This window comes from Embiotoca jacksoni, unplaced genomic scaffold (assembly GCF_022577435.1).
Source record: "Embiotoca jacksoni isolate LCO1_2020_lvr unplaced genomic scaffold, fEmbJac1.0.p SCAF_45, whole genome shotgun sequence".
In the NCBI taxonomy this organism is placed as follows: domain Eukaryota; kingdom Metazoa; phylum Chordata; class Actinopteri; family Embiotocidae; genus Embiotoca; species Embiotoca jacksoni.
In genome coordinates, this window is record NW_027185398.1 from 2,289,238 (window position 1) to 2,310,253 (window position 21,016).

General features: G+C 39.7%; 1 protein-coding gene across 2 annotated transcripts; it reads left to right on the forward strand.

Moving 5' to 3' along the window:
- Positions 1–5,014: 5,014 nt before the first annotated feature.
- slc25a48 (solute carrier family 25 member 48) lies at positions 5,015–15,528 on the forward strand. Of its 2 annotated transcripts, none has more exons than XM_069169485.1 (8): positions 5,015–5,087; positions 5,178–5,410; positions 7,033–7,076; positions 7,421–7,492; positions 8,234–8,486; positions 9,472–9,759; positions 11,495–11,628; positions 15,147–15,528. In XM_069169485.1, the coding sequence occupies exons 2-8, from the start codon at positions 5,356–5,358 to the stop codon at positions 15,171–15,173; spliced, it is 873 nt and encodes a 290-aa protein (XP_069025586.1). In that variant the 5' UTR covers positions 5,015–5,087; positions 5,178–5,355; the 3' UTR covers positions 15,174–15,528. The 2 variants fall into 2 exon arrangements, with proteins under 2 accessions (XP_069025586.1, XP_069025585.1); XM_069169484.1 differs by lacking the exon at positions 15,147–15,528 and adding an exon at positions 13,155–14,607.
- Positions 15,529–21,016: the final 5,488 nt, after the last annotated feature.

Consider the following 21,016-nt stretch of genomic DNA (forward strand, 5'->3'; position numbering starts at 1 on the left):
TGGTTGATGACGTCACTGATGGTCGCCGCTCGGTGGGAACAAACACATTCTACACACATCATCCTCTACCCACAATCCCTTGTGTTCTGTTGCCGTTTCCTCCTAATTATCAGCATCAGCGTTTTCTTGTTACTTCTGCTACAACATGCGTGTAACACGGAGACCAGCAGAGTTTAAACACACACACACACACACACACACACACAAAACAGCTCACATGTAAATCCAGTTTGTTTTGGGCTCCTGAGATAACGACCCCCCCCCCCCCCGCCTCCTCCTCCCACCTCCTCCCCAACGAGCTCACGCGCTCGACACCGTGCACGTCTCACCTGCATCTACTCTGAAAAACATTTCAATTCAGCTTTCTAATCATTCCTCTCATTAACGAGGTTCAATGCATGTCCAGTACTCGGCATGCAATAAATGCAAATACAGGTGCATCTATTAAACATGGCGTCTAAGTCATTTCTACACAATCCACACACACTCTCAGCAGGTGGACGGAGGCAGCTCGGTCCATCAGCATCCTCTCCGGGCCTCCATCAGCATCCTCTCCGGGCCTCCATCAGCATCCTCTCCGGGCCTCCCTCAGCCCTCATTGTATTTTCTCGTTGCGTGTATCTCGGACACGAGGTCAGATATATTTACTGGGCTGCTTTATGAATTCCATCGGAGTCACATGTTCCGTGACATGAATGCTGCCACGCGAGGTAAAAAGGTCGCCCGTAATTGAAACTGTGACATTGAAAAGGCCGGACGGAGGGATAATTAATGGCCCCGACGACGTGATGCTCAAAGATGAACCTATTCTGCCCCCTGGTGGCGGCAGACCGCTCGTGTTTCTGCTTCATGTGAATTCCCTTGAAACACTCTCCATCTACTGAGAATATAATCTGACCTTTACTGTTGATTTTAAGTATTTTTGTTTAACTCTAAATTGTCCTGGAGAAGAGCACATGTCGATCCTGAGATTTCAGACGTGCGTTAAAACCAGCTGACATTTGTTTGAAGGTTTTACGACCTGATGAGGTTTATTTTTAGGTCACCGCCTCCTGCAGACCCTGAGTGGTGTCTCTCGCTGTCTTCCTTTCACTCCCCTGACCCACTTATTGATCGACCACTTCTTAGCATCAGAGCACTTTAAATGTTGTGCACATTTTAAATGAAGGTTTTTCTCCAATCAGTGTGTGTTGGAAAGGGAAAATTACTGTAGATTCAAGAGATAAATGATAGATGATAAAAAATCCTTCGGGCTGCAGATAACAATATTTATTGACAAAAATAATCTGAAGACATTCTTCTGCTGATCGATAAATCGTTTGGTCAATAAAACCGTGTAAAATGTGCCCTGCGACATCCTGGACGTCCTTAATGGTCTAATTCTGTCCAACCAACAGTCCAAAATCTGAAAATAAGCATTTTACGATCATTTAAATTAAAAAAAAAAAAAGCAACAGATTCTCACATTTAGAGTAGCGAATGTTATTTTTTTCTTAAACACTTGCTGCCAGTTCACTCATCGATTAAACAACTAATTATTGCAGCTCTTAAAGTTATAATACAGCAAAACATAAAAAAAAAAAAAAAAAAAAAAAGGTTTTCAGGTTTAAAGGGAGTTAAAGAATCGATATAAAAATCTCTTGATGGTATAATCTCTGTCTCTGAGTGTCCCAGTGTAAATACAGACAGGATTTTGACTCTTGGAGTTTCTGCACAAACAGATCGGAGCAGACTCTCCTCGGGTCAGTACAGTTTACACAAACAGTGTAACAGCAAACAGCCGGACGTCGGTGTTATTCTCGGATAAATCAGGACGGACAGACGGTTTCTGAGAAGTTTCATCATCTCTCAAATCTTATCTGTGACACCACTCAATAAATATCAAGCTTTTAGGTGATGTAGATGAATAAGTTGAGATATGAAAGCACTGCTTGAACAACATAATACTGAAAATACCAAATGTTCACATTGAGGAACATTATTTTTAAATTGTTGCACTATTTACCCACTCAGTCTTTCACAAGCATCTTCACCGCTTTTTATTTTATACCCAATCATGTTACTGAACTGTTGCCAGGTAACCTAATTAGTGATGACATTTTCCACCAGGTGTTTATTTGTCTCTGTCCCAACTTTTTTTTTTTTTTAAACGTGTTTCTGCCATCAAATAAAAAAATGAGCATATATTCATCTATATATAATCAAATTATCAAACTTGATTTTATATCCTTCTCTTATTGTTCATGTAAATGACGGAAGGCCGAAGACAAAGTACAACAACTAAAAATAAATCAGTTGACTGAAATCACTCAACACACTTCATCTCTTAACTCTGCCTGAGAGGCACCATCCATGTCAACCACACCTGTCCTCACCGACCAATCAGCAGCCAGAATCAGGTCACACACCCCCCCCCCCCCCCCCCCCCCCCACACACACACACACACATCAGACTCACTGCAGGGTTCAAGGAGACACACAGAACATGTTCACTTATATAGCAGAGATGTTGTGTGTTTTATGTTAATATAAAAACCTGACATCAGCAGCGTCACCGTGACAACCAGACTCGGGGGTGTTACGCAGGTCGACTTTTGACCTCAGTTGCCGCCGACAACAGTCAGCGTGAGTCAGTCTCTGAAATGTGAGACAGAAAACATAAGAGTTCCATCATCAGCAGTTTTCATCGCTGCAGTGTGGAGCCGCGAAGCCCGACCTGAACCCTGAAAAAACAGACCTTGTTGTTTGTCCCCATAAAGAGACAAATGTCCCCCATGGGTTGGTGTGCATTCAAGTTTAGGTCACACACACACACACACACACACACACACACACACACACACACACACACACACACACACACACAGCATGATGCACCACATCAAAGTTTGTTGCAGGATTTCTTCCTTTTCCTTTCTTATGAGGAGCTGTGACGGGTCGTCCTGCAGGGACACGGTGGACGAAACAGACGAGCTGTGGTGTAGATCGCATCTTTCATGACAGGGAAACCCCGTCAAACGTGCAGTTTAGGATTTCAGGATGTGTATTTTTATTTTTTGCCGTCGTCCTGTTACAGAAACCGTTGACATCCGCCAACCGGGAGACACCAAAGTTATCATGTTTTATAATTTGCCATTTTTTTTTAAAACACTTTTTCAAACTGACCACAGATACAACTGTCTAATAATAATATCTAAATCTACGACAGATGTGATGTTTCTTTGATTGTTGAAATACTTTTGAGTTTGTTACAGATAAGAAACGATGACTGAAAGTGTTTCTTTTCATTATTTGTTCCTGAAATTGAAACAGAAAGTAAAATACAACATATAAATGTGAAAATATAGATGTGAAGTTTCTGATAAAAGCAGGTTTTTCATAATTTAGATTATCAAGAATAAATGATGTTAATGAATGTTGAGACATTTCAGCTTCCAGCTCACAGAAAGAGATACAGGCAAAAGAGAACAGAAATAATTAAGCCTTAAGAAGAAGGAGCATCTGGAGATTTTCTCTTTATTTATTTTTTTTTTTTATTATTTTTTTTTTTTCAGTTTTCAGATGATGAATAAAAGGAGATAACTGAGCAAACATAGATTTTTTTTTTTTTTTGGGGGGGGGGGGGGGGGGGGGTGGGGGTTTGAAGGAGAAAAAAAAAATGGAAAAAAAACCACCTGTTTGCTGTTTTTTTTCTGTTGCAGTTCAAACTCGACCCGGCTGCTTTTTTCTGGTAAATTTCCACACAGTGTTAAAAAGTTGCATCTGTGTTATCAGCGTCTTATCACAGGGTGGAGTGTGGGAGGAGGAAGAGGAGGAGGAGGGGTGGAGGAGGGGGAGGAGGAGGGGGAGGGGGTGTCCCTTACATTGACTCTGAAACATGAACTCTTGTGGTTTGGTGGAGATTATGTGTTCACACATGAGTTAACCTTCTGACGTCCTGAGTCACCCTTCAGCTTTTTATTGAACCTGAATGATGCTGGTGAGAAAATATTCCATCCAGGTTTAATGGGGATATTTTCTATGGCATGCAGCGTTTTTATCCACATTTTTAATTAAATTCAGCCCAGAAAATGTATTAAAATTGAAAATAAAGTCAGCAAAGTACAAGATTGAGGTGCTTGTGTTGAGGATTTCCTTTTTTTCTTCATATTTGACTCGTTGGCTGTCTTCATCTCTGTGTTTCTTCCAGGTGCTCTCGGTTTAGGTATTATGTGATATTATGAATCAAAGCAATGACCTCGAAAACTCGAGCTGACTGTTTGTTCTTAATAGTTAACAGACGGTTCAGAAGCAAATGTCCCTACAGGAAGTAATAATGGTAATAATAATAAATCCTTACTTTAAAAATTAAACCAGACGGGCCTGAATGGAGAGCAAGTTTCTGTTACATGCAGAGAGGTGCAGGTGGAAAGAGAAAACACAACGTTGATGACATGTAATGGTTTCGTATCAATAAATGTTGAAACGATCCAACGCCTCAGCAAAAATCTAGAATTCATAGAAACAGAATAAATAAAACTGAAAACAGATTTATGGACCAGGACTTTGTTTTTTGTTCTCTCTGCTCCCTGTAATCATCTCACGTCGCCTCAGATCGACCTGCTGTCCCTGTAAATATACATTAATAGGCTTTTAATAATCTAATAATGGCATCTATAATTAAGAGTTTAGTCCTCTCACCTTCAACTAGATTACAAAAAATGAAAACATTACAAATATATATAAAAAAGAAAGGGATAAGAGTAGAAATAGTTGAATAAATATGTCCAGTATTGTGCAAAGAGCAGCAGATACTTTTAAATGAATATCCTACTTTAACTTTTCCTTGTAAAATGGACTGTTTATAAACTAATGTGTATTTTTCCCGCCACTGATAAACAGTCATGACACATTTCCTGCTGACTTCCACAGACTGTATTTAAAGCCCGTGAGGATATCACTGTCTAACATTACAGCTCTTCCTCTCGGGTTCACGTTTCTCTGTATTCCTGCTCTTCTCTCCTCATGGCTCATTTCCATGACGGCGGTGATAGGCTGCACGGCTGCTGAGTGCTCGCACCTGATTGGCCGGAAGTTCTGCCCCGCAGGTTGAAACTCCGCTCTGATTGGTCGCTCGTGTCAACCTGCTGTGCTTATCTGCATAAATACTCTTCGAATCTTTTTTTCTTTCTTCTCAGAAACTACCGACAACTTTATCAAACAAACCCGGAGCCGGTTTGTTTGTGCTCGTCACGGAGACGGAGACGCACCGCGCGAGGACAGCTTTGGAGGTTTTTGGGGGTTTTTTTGTGTGCCGGTGACTGGATGAGAGGCAGCGGGCTGAAGTTTGGGCTGAAGTTTGGGCTGAGCTGAAAGATGCAGACCTCGAAGAGTTTTCGTGTGGATGACTTCATCGCAGGATGGATCGGCGGTGAGTGACAGCTGCCTTTCACTGGATCTGTGCGGGGGTGTCGGTGGCTTTGGCTGCATGCATGTCATCGGCTTCTCCTTACTGCATGTTAGTTTGGATTAAATCCGTTTTTGCAGCGGAGGAACACTCCTGCAGCCTCACGTCCAATTAGAGAGGGTCTGCAGAGAAAACTCCCACCACCCTCCGTTTTCACCATACTCACAAATAAACACTTTCCTCCATTGTTTACCTAAAATAAACTGGTGTTTCAACGCGTCACCTCCTGCAGACACGTTGTCAGTCACTGTCTCTGCACCGTTTACTATGTAGAACTGTAGAAGTTTGTTTTAAAGCTGTTACAGGCCCGGCCGCTAGGGGCGCTGCTGCTGCATCACCTCAGTTGCACAAACAGAATCGAAAGTAGGCCTCCAATAGTCTGATTACTGAGATCATGTTGTTGTCTGTTTATCAGCATCTCTTTTAAAATACAATTATAAAAGTGTTGTGTTGATTCATTATAAAAAGAAAACGCACACAAGTCAAAGTAAAGTGCTGCACGTAAAAGTGAAATGGAAAAGTTTCAAACTGTGAAAAGAAACCAAAAAGTCAAATTTAATCTCCATTAATACAAAACTTTAACTGTTTCTGATTCTTGATGTCTGTGTTGCTAAGTTGATATTAAGCAGATGGTTTTTCAGTAATGTCAAATCTAAATTTAGGGGGAAAAAAAGGCTAAAATCCAGCAAAGAAAATGTAAAACAACAACAACAGTAAAGCTGAATCCATTCAAAATAAAAGACAGAAAATGAAAAATGTAATATTTCAATGAACCAGTGAGATGATTTGAACTTTTTGTTCTGCTGTTTCCATTCAAAAGATTTTTTGTTTTTTTTGTTATCTAACAATTTCTTCTGACTCGTGACTGTCTGTTGAAAGGTGAAGTCTCTTTCTGCAGCAACATCAAAAAAACAAAGTTGTTTAGAATTTTAAAAAAAACAGGTCACATGACTGCATGTGCACAGCCTCCAAGCAAAAAAAATGGTTTTATGGTTTCACGGTTCTCAGCAGGTTAACGTTCAGATAAAAGTTTACAAGAAAACATGAAGCCCGGCAGTTGTGGTGTTTTTCTGGGGTTCCTCGTCAATACATTGTGTTCCCATATGCTGTTTGAAGGCAGAGGTACACACACACACACACACACACTCACACACACACACACACACACACACACACACACACACACACACACACACACACAGCCCAGAGAGCGACAGGAACAGTTAATAAGGGCGCACTATCCTGTTCGCTCGGGGCCCCGAAGGACTCAAATCTCTGCAGAAACACACGAAGAGCACGAGCCGACCGTTTAGTGTCGGTGCATCTTCCATCCGTCTGAAATATCTGTTGCACAAAAAGCTCATCGTCGCAAAACAAAAGACAAAATTCAAACTAAACTCGTATATGACGGATATGAAGCGCTTCAAACTGACAAACACGAGAACTTTTCTTTTTCTCTTAAAAGGAACACAAAGAAAAAAACAAGTCTGTTTCGCTTCCACAGAAACCGTCTGCTTTGCTATTTTTTCTTTTTTCTTTTTCTTCTTCTGGTATTTCATGTTTGTTTGTCTCCCTCTGGGCTGCAGGAGCCTCCAGTGTGGTTGTTGGTCATCCCCTGGATACAGTCAAGGTATTCAAGACCCGCAGCGTGGTTTCACTGCACCGTATTACAGTCTGAGAAGAACTTCTTCATTTACTCTGGAAAACTGACTTTAGTGGTGAAAAGAAGAAAGAAAATCCATCTGACACATTTTATTCTTTTATATGGAGAACTGGACCAAAAGTTTTAAAGTTTAAAACGCTGAGTGAGACGGTTTCCTTCAACATCAGCAGCTAAAAGATCAAGACGGCAGAACTAATCAGAGTTTTAGGCTGATAACATTTTGTTCTGTTTTATACTAATAAAACAAATTTTGGAAAAACTACTTCCTGTCCGTGATTTAAATTCTGACTGGTTGTTTTTTTTTCTTGCAGACGCGGCTGCAGGCGGGAAAAAACTACAAGAACACGCTGCACTGCATCCTCACCATCTACAGGAAGGAGACGGTGAAGCTTCGGTTTCTTTTTTACTGCACCGATTCAAAGACATGTCGCGTGTTTGAAAATCATACTTTTATATACATGATAAGAAGAAGTATCTGATGACTGACGTTGTTTTAAAGGTGTTCGCGAACACAAAGCGGACATTTTGGACGGTCTTTAAATGTGTCTGTTGACACTGTGTTTTAAACCGATGATTGGGTCTATATGTTTAATTAAATTCAGATTTAAGGAGTGTTTTAAAGATAAACTTCGTCTTGTTGTCTGGATGGAGAAAACTTTTTTTTTTTTTTTTTTTTTTTTAATTATTTCATTCTGACGTTGTTGTTGTTGTTTGCTTTTGTTTCTCCGACTATCTGGTTCCACTTATATAATTATCTGGTGGGTTTTTTGTGGCTGTTTTTTCTCAGCAAAAAATGTTCTGGTCAGAAGAAGAATCTGTCGCAGCTCAAACTAAACGTGAACCACATGAGCATCATGTATGGAAACGGAAGTTGTTCAAACGACCTGAAGTTTCATTCCGTCTGATAAAACATAGACAATGTTCGTTCTTGTGATTTTATTTTGTAACTTTTTAAACATTATAACTGCAGTTTCAGCGTTTCAGGCCGGCTCATTTTGTTCCTGCTGGAGGACAGCTTGTGTTTTAGTTTCAACATGTGTCTCCTCAATCTCTCTTTGTTTATTTTGGATTAACATAAATCATGTTAGTGACTTTCTTCTGTGGTTTTGTTGTTTTTTTTTCAGGCCATGGGCTTCTTTAAGGGCATGTCCTTCCCGCTGGCCAGCATCACTGTCTACAACTCGGCCGTATTTGGCTTCTTCAGCAACACTCAGAGACTCATAAGCAAGTATCGCTATGGCGACGGGCGGCATCCCTGCAGCATGTTGGACCTGACCGTGGCCAGTATGCTGACCGGACTGATGTCGGTGGGCCTCGGGGCGCCGGTGGATCTGGTCAAGATCCGACTGCAGATGCAGACGCAGATGGTTCTCGCAGGTAGATATATCTGGGTTTGTTTGTTTGTTTGTTTTTGTTTGTTTAGATTTTAGTTTTTTTTCCCTCTTGTGCAGCCAAAAATAAGGTAAACAATCCGACTGTTGGTGTTTTTTTTAGCTTTTTCTCCGTCTGGTTTTCTGTCACATTGTTGACACAGTCCCACACAAACAGTGATCTTGTGATGGTGCCTTAAGCTGCAATACCAGCGAGTGCCACTAGAGGTCGGCTCCAAAAAGCCTCCGGCTCCATAGACTCCCATTCAACTTCTCTCATCAAATCCAAAGTGAATAAAATGTGTCCATCAGTTATCTCGGTGTTGTTAGCTAAAGTCACTCCTTCTTATTAGTTTTCTGGAGGTCCATCTGAAAATAATCCCTCATTCATTAGAAAAGAAGATTCAAGAAGACCTGTTTTTGGTCTGTTTGATTGACAGGCCTGTGGTGCAGTCAGGTTACAGCTATCACTTCATTTTATGGACAATTCATGCATAAAGGTTGCTTCCATGAATCAGAAACAATAAAGCAATAAAACTGAGGTCAGAGCAGGTCGACTGTAAGATGAAACATCACGTGAAACATTTATCGCCTTTTATGTGTTTACAATGAATTACATCATGTAATTACTTCTGTTTGGTTCATCTACTTACTCAGACACAGTTCAGCCTTGACTTTTATTATGGCTGGACTCTTTTTATGAAGGTGCAAAGTGGCAGGAAGTTCAGTCAGAATCAGGAAACTGTTGGTTTTTGGTCTGCTTTTTTATATATGTGTATATATATATATATATATATATATATATATATATATAAATAAATGAAGTCGTTTTAACTGCTGAAATTACGAGAATTTTGCAAAATTGCAAGCTATGCAAATATTGCAGAAATTGGTTTAATTTAGTTATTGCGATTCCATTTCATTTTCTCAAGATTAGCCTTTGGTATGAACGGGCTCACAGCTGGATTTGGTGTTTTACTCCTTCTCTCCAGAGAACCTGCACCTCGCCGGCAACGTACCGAGCGGCACCAACATCCCCCTGCGCTCCGTCGACATCCCCAACCAGCCGCTCTACCGGGGCCCCATCCACTGCATCAGCAGCATCCTGCAGGCCGAGGGCCTCCAGGGTCTGTACCGGGGGGCCGGGGCCATGATCCTGAGGGACGTCCCCGGGTACACGCTCTACTTCCTCCCGTACAGCATCTTCTGCAACCTGCTGAAGCCGGACGCCACGTCGAGCCCTCATCCCTGTTCCATCTGGCTCGCCGGAGGTCTGGCAGGTAAACGATGTCCCGACTTTAACGTCACCGATTCTCTTATTAGTTTAGCGTCTTCACCGACAGCTCCGAGTTGAGTGGCAGGTCACGAAAGTTTTTTTCTGAAATGTGGTTCCTCTTTCTTTAGTTTCTTTCGGTTGCTGCAATGTTGTTGTTTTTTTGACCGACAGTGTGTTGATATGTTGATTTAACCTCGAATGTGTTCACAAGTCCACATTTCTAAATTTTGGACAACTATTGGCAGAAATGAAATATATAATATTCATAATTAGGATTTTGTCTTTCAAGCTTGAAAGGGATGTTCAGCTGGTTGCTGTCTGCATTCTCACCACTAGGTGCCACTAAAATCCTGTAACTGCTCCTTTCATTGGTTTGGATGTGTTTTTTGAGTTATCAAGTAACGGTTGTGAAGTAAAGATAAATACAAATATTTTACTTAAATTACATCCAGAAACTAAATAGATTCTGCAGTTACTTGAGTATTTCCTTCCCTTTCCATCTCTGACTGGCGTCATCGTCCTGCTGCTCCCTGGTGCTGTTCTGACCTCGCAGCATTACAGGCACTTTATCAGCAGGCATTTTCTTTATGGCAGGAAATGTGATGCTCGCTCCATAAAGGTGTGAGACAAATACATGCAACCTTATCTTTTGGTACGATGACCTCATTTTCAGACAGTAAAATGAAAAGAAATTAACATGTGGAAACATTAGAAACATAAAAAAAATAAAAAATCTGAAAACCCTGAGGGAGATTTTCTTTTGAAGGAAACCTCGTCTTTAGCAGGAAGAGACGTGTAAAGCTTGTAGCCGACCGCACGGCTCGGTCTGAATGAATGTGAGCTGAGGGGAAACATGTGGAGGCGTTTAGCTCCAGCAGGCCGACCTCCAGATGCGTGCCGGCCGGCCCGCCAGCGGTGAACACGTGACGGAGCTAAAATCAGCTGCGAGACCATAAATACGAGGTCTGCATGGTTTTTTGTTTAGTCCTCTATCGGGCTCTGAATGTGAAGCTCGATGCCAAACTGAACCTCAAACTCAGGACGGAGTCCAGAATAACCGACTGCAGCTCTGAACTGGAACTGAAGCGTGTTAATGGAGGAGTTTTATACTGGTTCTTCCTTCCTTTTAAACGTCCTGTAAAATAATCTTTTCAATCATAAACTCCTTCTTAATGAAGAAATGTTTTAACATTTTCTAAAAGCATTTTTTCATGTTTTCCCTCCCAGTCTACAAATAATAGACGTCACTAAAGTTCTCGATCTCTAATTAACCAGTAAAATAGTCTGAATTGTCCGAGGTGAAGCTTTGTTCCTCGTGTTTTCTCAACTTTACTGCCGGTACTTTTTCCGCTCGTGACGCCGTCTGAATGAATATATGACTCTTTGGCTTTTAATGAGCACCTGAATGCACCGTTCTGCTTTTTGTTTTGTTTGTGAAGTTAAAGTGTCTCGTTTGGAGCTGAAAGTTCGGATCTTCTGAAGTATTAATCTTTTTAAAGGATCCCGACCCTGAAAGTCAGAGTTTCCGAGGTTCTTGTGGTCCTTTAAAAAAACAAAAACAAATGAAGCTTCAAATGTGTTCAAGATTTCATTATTTGTGCCCTATCATTGCTGTTTGTACTTCTTCCTTGTTTGATTCTGTATAATCTGAATCACCTGAACGCAGCGCGACTCGAACCAGAATACCCGTCTCACACCTGACAGACTGAAACCTAACGGACGTCCCTCCTCTTCCTCAGGCTCCATCTCCTGGGTGACGGCCACGCCGGCGGATGTGGTGAAGAGTCGGCTGCAGGCGGACGCTCAGCTGCAGAGGAAGTACCGCGGGATTCTCCACTGCATCGTCCACAGCTACAGGACGGAGGGAATGCAGGTGAGCGATGACATCACAATAACCATCAATCATAACAGTGATGAAGTTCAACCTTTCTAGTTTACAAACTTATCACATTCAGCGATATTTATTCTTTCTCCCTAAAATCAGACAAATTTAATCTCTCGTCTTTCAGCCAAAAGATCCTGAGACCAGAGACGCTGAGATTTACACACTTTATCAGCGCAAATAATCGATTTCTGGTGGAAAAACTCCTGAAGCAGATGTTAAAATTGTAGTTTCAAAATATAACAGTGAGATTTATTGTGTTATTGTTGGACTACAGGGAAGTTTGATGCTGAAGTTTTCATCTTTAAACTGGCCGTTAATCTCTGATTGGATTTGAAATTTTATATAAAGTTTACAGAAAGATTACTTCTTAAAATCAGGAGGTAATGTTAAACACACATGCCCCGCCGCCTCCTCCTCCTCCTCCTCCTCCTCCTCCGCCTCCTCCTTCATAGGAAACAGATGGTTTTATCGTCTGATGGTGAAACTCTAGGATACAGTGAAACCCCGTCGGGGGGGCGAGCCACATTCCCAGAAGTTGAGTTCCCTCAAAAACGTGACGGGCCGGCGGCCAATCAGAGCTCAGCGTCCGCACGGAGAACGATCACATTTCGACTGCAGCGGCTGAGGCGTCGCGTCGACACAAACGGCTTTAAAAAACAAAAACAAAAACAAGAAACTCCTCAGCGGAGGGAGAATTTATTTCAGACACTTAAAGTTGAGTTATGAAGAATTCAGCTGTCGTCACAAATCCTGAAACGGGAAGCGATGCGGGTGAATGTGTTTTTGTTTGAGTTGTTTCCCTCTGGAGAGTTTTTTTTCCACGGAGGTTATATCAGGAGACTATTTCCTCCACATCATGCGTCCAAGTTCATACTGTTCATGAGGTCAAAGGTCGCAAATATGTAAACAAACCATCCCGACGTCTGACCCGAAGACCGTCGGTTGTTCTGAGAACGTGGACTCGTGTGACCCGGCGGATCGATGCGTCGGGTTATTGCAGGTCAGAGTCCCTCCGAGCTAAAATGACCAGGAACGCTGCGTTCTTTAACCGGGAGGACGCGTCGTTGCCGTGGAGATGTTCCACCGTGTGTAAAACTGGTTTCAGGGTGTCAAATTGTCCTAATTTTTAAAGGACAAATGGAAGAAAAGAAACACGAGAAATAAATCAAGATAAGGACGCAACTGAATCTATAACGGAGATAAAAACCCTCGAGTCCTGACATCACCATCGCCGTGAGGTTGCCAGGCAACCAGCAGCAGCACTCTCCAAACAACTTGTTTTTTGGGTTTATATTTTTTTTTTTTTTAACTTTTCTGTTTTTAGCACATTTTGAATAAAAACAATAAATGTACAATATGAAAGAATTAAAGCACTTCAGCTCAAATTCAGACCAAAGGTTTGCGACATTATTAGTAACATCGGAGCTTTTTTTTTTTTTTTTTAACTCTGACAAATAGAAATAAAATAAAAATTAAAAAAAAATCAAATTAAAAGCCAACTTTTCTGTGTTCAGGTTTTCTTCCGCGGAGCGTCCGTGAACGCCATCCGAGGCTTCCCGATGAGCGCCACCATGTTCCTGACCTACGAACTCTCGCTGCAGTTCTTCAGGAGTCGTTAGGACGAAGGACGTCTTTTTATCGGTGACGGATCGCTAGACGTTTTATACGAGCTGGAAGTCGGCTGCTTTTAGAAGAAAATATTTTAGCTCCGCTGAACACTCAGATTTGGTCCGTCGGTGATTTTTAACTTCGGTTGTTCTGTTGAATAATAAGAATTAAGGACCCCAAAGTCATCCATGTGTTCCTGAGCAGAGACAAACAGTTTACAGATATTAAATATGTTTATTTCTGGTCTCCCACGGCACGTTTGATATATTTGTCGCTTTTATTTCGTTGCTCCGACGTGCTGACGGATGGTTGGTCGTCAGCAGTAACTCGCATAAATGAATATCGCTCCGTACTTGAACTTAGAGCAAACGTAAAGCGACATTTAGCTTTTAGCTTTCCAGCTGAGATTGAGGCTTTAATTTCACTTAATTCTGACTCTCAAACTGGATTCTTAATCGTTTTTTATTTGTGTTTGGCGACCGGTAAAAATCGTCCTCACGGTTCTCACACACTGCTAGTCGCTAAAAAAGTATGATCACCCTGAAGCTAACGGGGAACATACGGATGACTTTGTCAATATTCTCATTATTTGATTGATTGTTTGATATAAATTGACCAAAGAGCTCCGTGTGTTCCTTCATGGTCGTTTTTTTTGGGGGGGAAACTGTTTCTGTAGCAGTTTCACCTGAACAACAGAGACCACCATCATCATCATCATCACCATCATCATCATCATCATTGAGACCATGTGGGTCGACCTGTAACAAAAAAACCAGTTAGCATGTATTAGGTGGTTTGCAGGACAGAAGTTGAGTTACCGAGACGAATATTTTGGTTTGATGTGACGCAAACATGTAAAAATAACAACAACTACTTTTCAGCCGAGTTTCTGAGACATTTCATGCAGTTACAGTTTTTGAATATTCCCTTATATTTAAAACTAGTTTGCAATTAATTTTCTGCTCTAATGTTGCACGCTGTTGAAAATGACATCTGTTTGTGTGTCCGACCGTGAAGTTAATTTCTAACTTCACGTTAGCAAACTTTTCTCAGTTATAATTAAAATAGCCGCAACACATTAAATCTTCGACAGTTATACTGTTTTTAATTTCTCATTTTAGCATTAAACTTGTGCATCATCAGCTTTAAATACTGTTATGCCGCTTTTTTTCTTTAAAAAAAAAATACTAAACCAAACTTCACAGAACGGATACTTTTATTTTTTTGAGTGAATATCTTCGCCTGCCTAATAGTTATATTTTTAATAGCTCTCTGACTTATGTAAATATCTGTAAATATTAAAGACGGTGGAGACACAAGTTTCTTATTGTACATAAACAAATAAAGCTTTTAAACACATCTGTCCCCTCATCTGAATCTTGTGACCTCTCATGTGACCTCTTGTCCACCACTGCTTTAAGATAACAACTCGTTTAGCAGATAAACACTCGATGATGTCACAGCAGGAGTTGATTTCCATGTAACTGATGGGGTGGGGTGTGGGGGGGTGGGGTGGGGTGGGGGAGGCCAGAAGTCGACTCTCCTGACTGCACTCTGCTGATAAGAGCCCGAAGCGCCGAGGTTACCATTATAACCACAATGAACAGGGTGTTGTTTATTTTCAGCTGCACTGGCCACGTAATATCACACGATGCCCACTAGAGGGCAGCATTGAACCACAAAATAATGCAGCAGCTGTTTGTAACCTTGGTTACACGTCTGCTCGTCCAAAGGAGTTCAGTACCAGATACGGAAAACTGCAGACAAAAAACATTAGAAAATATTTTATCATTGGTCAGACTTTTTATGTTGATTACACATTTTTAATTTAACAGTTAAAATAATTTTACCAGAATTATTAATGATTTTAACGGCATTTTTTTCTGTCATTCCTGCAGGTATCATTTTCTACTGCTGCATGCTGATTAAACAGGGAAAGAAAGTTTTTGTTCATGTACCAAAAAAAGCGGGAAAATACTAAAACTGGTGATATATTGTCATTCAGGGAACTACAACGCCCCCTGGTGCACAATGACTGTAACAAGAAAGAAGTTCTTTCAATTAAAAAATGTTTGCAAAATATCTGAAAGTATAGTTTTATCAAATTTAAAGGGGCTTTAGTTATTTTTAATTCAAAAATAATCTAGCTGTAATATTTTAATGTTACTTTCAGTTTGTTGTTATTGTTAGAGGTTTGAAGGGTCACTGGCAGTATTGTTTTAATTGTGGTGCAAATGTTAAGAAAATATTGCATAAAGCTTAAATGTGTGGCACTGAGAAGTTTATTTATTTTATTTATGTGTTGTCTCTGTTCTTAAGTATTTTATTTTATTTTTAATTACATTTGAACATGTTTTTATGTGAATCCCTGGAAGCATTTTAAGCTTAATTCCTCATTTAATCTTTCTTTTAAGAGACATTTGATTTTCATCTGATCTGGACTCTGAATTTGATTTAGGATTGTTATGATTTAATGGACATTGTTTTGTGATGTTTGTTATTTATTTAGGAATCATGAACATTTAATTTGATGACTGTTTTTGCTTAAACATAACAAATCTTTGATGAAAATGAAAACGATGTTTTGTTGTTATGTTTACTTTCAGCCTTTTTGTAGTGAGGTTATAAAGCTATCCGGACGATCTCTCCAACTGGTTTTATATTTACAATTCTTAATTGGACAGGGTAGCATTTTGATTATCTTCCTGTCTGGGGCCCAACTATTATTTTAATTACTTTGAGGATAAAACCACAACTTCAACCAGGTGAGGACATGAACATCCAGCCTGAAACTCACAGCTGTAATTTCTACCCATTAGTACCGCAGGAGTTCATTCAAACGAGACTCTTATTGTGTAAACGCTGCAAGAATATACAAAACGACTAGTTTTCATTTAGTTTGATGACTTTTTTCGTCTTGCATTTCCTGAAAGCTTTTCATTAAACCAACCTTTATGTTTTTCACATTTTCAGAAGAACAAAACGTAGAACTGTAATTCTCCCTCAGCTCTATTTGTTTTGAGGCTTTGAGCAAAAACAGTAGAAAAGTAATTATACCTACTTCATGATACACAGTGTACATATCCCTCAGAAAAACAGGCTGAAAGAACACACACAATTACACAACCTATATTCTTGTCACAGGACACGACGGCAGGAGACGGTGTGAATGTATGCAAATGTAAGAGAGTGAAAACATAACCGCCTGCCAGCTGTGCAACTCAATGTCTCCTTTCTGAAAATAAGATATACAAACTAGAATCTGTGCTGGATGAAAGCGTAACCATGATATCGAGATTATATATTGTAGTAATGTGTCCTCCAAGAAGTCATACTATAGTATGTTTTCCAAAATGTGAAATAAATGTCATAATATAATATATAATTTGTAATGTTTGACATTGACGTTTAATGACATCCTGTAGTTTGGCTTCGCAGTCAGAAAGTCAGGCGTTCGATTCCAGCTGGAAGCAATACATGTATTCTTCCAAAAAAACAAAAAGTCGTATTACTGATCTGTACTTTTTCATCCAAAAAAAAAAAAATTAAGACTATAGTATGTCGTCTAAAATATGAAGCCAAACTCATACCATAGTATGTCATCCAAAATGTCATACTATAGTATGACATTTTATTTGGTCCAAAAAAACTTAAGACTATAGTATATCATCTAAAATATGAAGACAAAGTCATCCAAAACATTGTACTTTAGTATGACTTTTTTTTCGTCTAAAAAAATCTAGACGACTTTAGACGACGACAATATGTCGTCTAAAATATGAAGAAAAATTCACCATAGAATGTCGTCCAAAATGTCATACTATAGTATATCTATAACTTAAGACAATAGTATGTTGTCTAAAATATGAAGACAAAGTCGTACCATAGTATGTCGTACAAAACGTAGTTCTATAGTGCGACTTTTTTTTTTGTCCAAAAAAAAAAAAATCCCCAAAAGTCATACTATAGTTTGACATTTGGGACGATATTCTGTGGTATGAGTTCTTCTTCATATTTTAGACAACATACTATAGTCTTAAGTTTTTTTCATGAAAAAATACAGCACACCATAGCATGACTTTTTGCTTGACATTGCTTCCAGCTGGAATCAAACCCATGACCTTCTCAATGAGAGGCAGCAGCACTAACCACTGTACCACTGTACCTGTGCTAGTAGATAAATCTTTTTGTTTTCTGTTTTATTTAAATATTTTGGATGACTTTATAAAATTTGATGCAAGGAAATGTAGAAAAAATTTAAAGCATTAATTTTCAGTCTTCAATTTTTATTATGAAAACTGATTCATTTATATGAATTATTTATTCCTAAGCTTTTTATTTATATTTACAAATACTTTTATAGGCTACTTAAATACCTACTAACGATTTGAAATTCATTAGCAAATGTAAAAGCACAGTTTTTCTTCTGACAGCCAGTTATCCCTTACAGACAAAATATCAATATTTCTGACTCACTGACTCTTTTGTTTTATGGTGGTTATGGGCTGTAACTCAATAATTCTCTCAAACTACTTATACACATTCAAAACGTCACATTACGGTGCTGCGCTTCGTTTCCCCTGCAACAGGTGCACCCTCATAAATAAATTTAACGAACAACAGATACAAAGAGCAAAAATATCACTGAAGAAAAACAGAGTAAAACACAAGTAGCTTTTTATAAACTTTTTTTTAATTAGTGTTATGCATTTAATTTCCAAAAAGATGATTCAGTTCCATTGATGAGACAGTTTTACAGTGATTGGGCTCCACATAGAGTATATGACATGCAATTAAGGAAAAAAATAGCATAAGAATTCATATTTTACATTCTTAACCTCTGCACCCTGAAAATATTTTCACCCTGAATTAAAAAGAAAGACCCTCTTCAACCAGTTGTAGGAACTTCAATAAAAATCCCGCTCCTTCTTCAGTTGTTTACTTTTTTTTTTTTTTTTTTTTGGTCGCCACACACGGCCTGATTAAAGGAGCCGCTGCCAGGTATTGAGCACCGGCTAAATTTTTCATCTCCAAACCTCAAACGTTAGCATTTACAAGGCTGGCGGGCAGTAAAAAGTAAAGGGCAGTGGGTAGGAGATGCCATAACAGTTGTCAGTCTAACATTTCAACGTAATCTAGTGCAAATGCCAAAAGAGACTGGAATGTATTCAAGGATTCTCTTCACAGTAACAGCTAACGAGAGGCTCACCACAATCTGGAAAGTAAACACGGTGATGACCGAGCACAACACTTTAACTCTCATTTCTAGATCGACTGGCAGGATTCAGCAGGCAGTTCATTTTCATACGCTCAAGTAAAAATGTTACAAAACGAGACAAGTGTTATGACATCGTTCGTAATAATCAAGTCCGTCAGCTTTGTTGGTTTAACGATTACGTTTAAAGGAAAGTTTTTATTCTAATATATTCTGTCCATCTTAGTTACACGTATTAAGGTTGTATTTAAGGAAGCAAACATCTACGGCATGTCTTCTGCACGCCAGTATGAACTCTTTTTTGTTGATATTCTATCATAATCATGAGAAATATCACCAAACCTAATGGAGTATCTTTGCTTTTTTGAAGGGGAGGGAGTTGAACTCTGGTTTTTGAGCCTGTTTTATATGAATGTTTCTGGGCTCCTGACAACAGAAGATGCTTTGATAATCCAGTTTTTTCTATTTTTAGTCGTAGTTTCCCCCCCAAAAAAATCATCCGATCAAAGGCAGCAATTGAGTGGAGATGTTTTTTTCAGAGGAAAGGCCAGCCAGGATTTAGATGAAGCTGTTTAATGTCTTTGAGGCCTTTCGTTTCAAAAATTCCTCTCATTCACACACATCTACTTCTGTGTTTGGAAAATATATCATGTACAGTTTATATATTCCATGTAAAATAATCCTTATTGTTTATAACCCCCCCTACGCAGAAGAATTTTGTCTATTAAACGGAGGATTCATCTAAACTGAGAAGACAAACACAGTTTTTCACACATCTCATGCAACCAGAATGAATGAAAACGACAACGACACATCACGCCAGGACGAGCACAGATGCGGCAGATGAGTAACCGCTAACCTCACATAAAGATGACATGATAATAGCCCTTTTCAAAGGCAGTTCACGTGCCGTGACGCCTCGAGACGAGTCCCGCTGAGAGACCATTTTACATACAGAGGATGTATGGCTGTAGTTTCCATGAAGGGCCCGTGGTTTTTTTTCTGGGATTCCTCTGTTTCCGATCCACCCAGGGGGGAAACGAGGCTCGTTTAAAGGGATAATTTGAATGTTTTGAAGTTGGTTTGTATGAGGTACTTGTATTATAATGTATTTTAGCCGCCTAGAAACAGGCCCACTGACAAAAAAATCAGCATCAGTTTATCTGCTGTTCAACACTATATTTACAATATTTGTTGTGAGCGTTACCGTGCCGACAGACTGCCCTTTCTTTTGGCACTACTTTTTCTCAACACTTTCATTTTCCCACACATAAGTGCACCTAGACAACAAGATAAAGAAAATACGTTTTGTTTCTCCAAACTACCATCTGCTGCACCGACTCCCTCGTTCAACCTCTCTTCAAACAATGGGAACTGTCCCTTTAAGGCCCAGCCTTGGGTGCATGAAGGATTGTGAGAATCCCGGTCAAAGAAATCAAAGTGATTCTCCTCAGACAACTCGAACAAAGTACGCTGCACTAAAAAAAACACACACTTCCATCTCTGCACACACAGAGTACGTTTATAATAATGAGCAATGCAACTGCATTAAAATGAATCTCTCTGCAGGTCTCTGTTATAGAGACATGAAACATGGAGAAAAAGATCGCAGTACTCATAAAATAACAAGATTTTAGTAACAGTATCTTCTTATTTTTAAGAAGTCTCCCATTTTCTTTTTAAAAGCCTTAATGTTTGTTTTCAGTCCACTTAAACTTAAATACAAGTTGGAGTTGATGTGTTAAGGCCGAGATCACAGAGGAGAGTTAGTAGCTCTGTTGAAGGAGTAAATTTGGTGATTGACAGGTTCAAATAATAAGAAGGATTGCAGGATTTTTACCTCCTGCAAATGCTGTGCTTTGCAATGACAGGGTACCGATTCTGGACTTCATGTTAAACTGTGATCAGCAACTACAAGCTGTGTCCCAAATTCAAAACATACGCTGATACTGTAAAGTATTCAGTATTTATTTATCTGAATTTAACACTAATTTGGCAATAAATTGATGTATGTTAACTAAACCTTTTGAGCGCCAACTACAGACTGGATATAAAAGTGTTTGTAGCTTCCGGGTCTGACAAATGAGGCCGATGCAGAAGTGTCTTAAACTGCAATACCAGCGAGTGCCACTAGAGGTCGGCTCCAAAAAGCCTCCGGCTCCATAGACTCCCATTCAACTTCTCTCATCAAATCCAAAGTGAATAAAATGTGTCCATCAGTTATCTCGGTGTTGTTAGCTAAAGTCACTCCTTCTTATTAGTTTTCTGGAGGTCCATCTGAAAATAATCCCTCATTCATTAGAAAAGAAGATTCAAGAAGACCTGGTTTTGGGGGCGTGTCTGTTTGATTGACAGGCCTGTGGTGCAGTCAGGTTACAGCTATCGGTGGGCGGGACGTAGTATCGTCAGGTTTCCAATCAGATCGGTCAGATCCACCGCTGGCTCCTCCCCCAGCTTGTCCAAATATGGTCACTTCCTGCTCCAAACCGCTCCGAACTAGCAAAGATGTTGACGGACAGAATCTGAACTCGAGGCTTCATAACGACTTTTGAC

What these genes read in the sequence shown, in the direction of transcription:
- slc25a48 (XM_069169484.1), top strand. Translation starts at nt 5,356, where the DNA reads ATGCAGACCTCGAAGAGTTTTCGTGTGGATGACTTCATCGCAGGATGG. An exon ending in CATCGCAGGATGGATCGGCG is followed by an intron (nt 5,411 to 7,032) that starts GTGAGTGACAGC and finishes TCTGGGCTGCAG; the next exon opens with GAGCCTCCAGTGTGGTTGTT. An exon ending in GACGCAGATGGTTCTCGCAG is followed by an intron (nt 8,487 to 9,471) that starts GTAGATATATCT and finishes CCTTCTCTCCAG; the next exon opens with AGAACCTGCACCTCGCCGGC.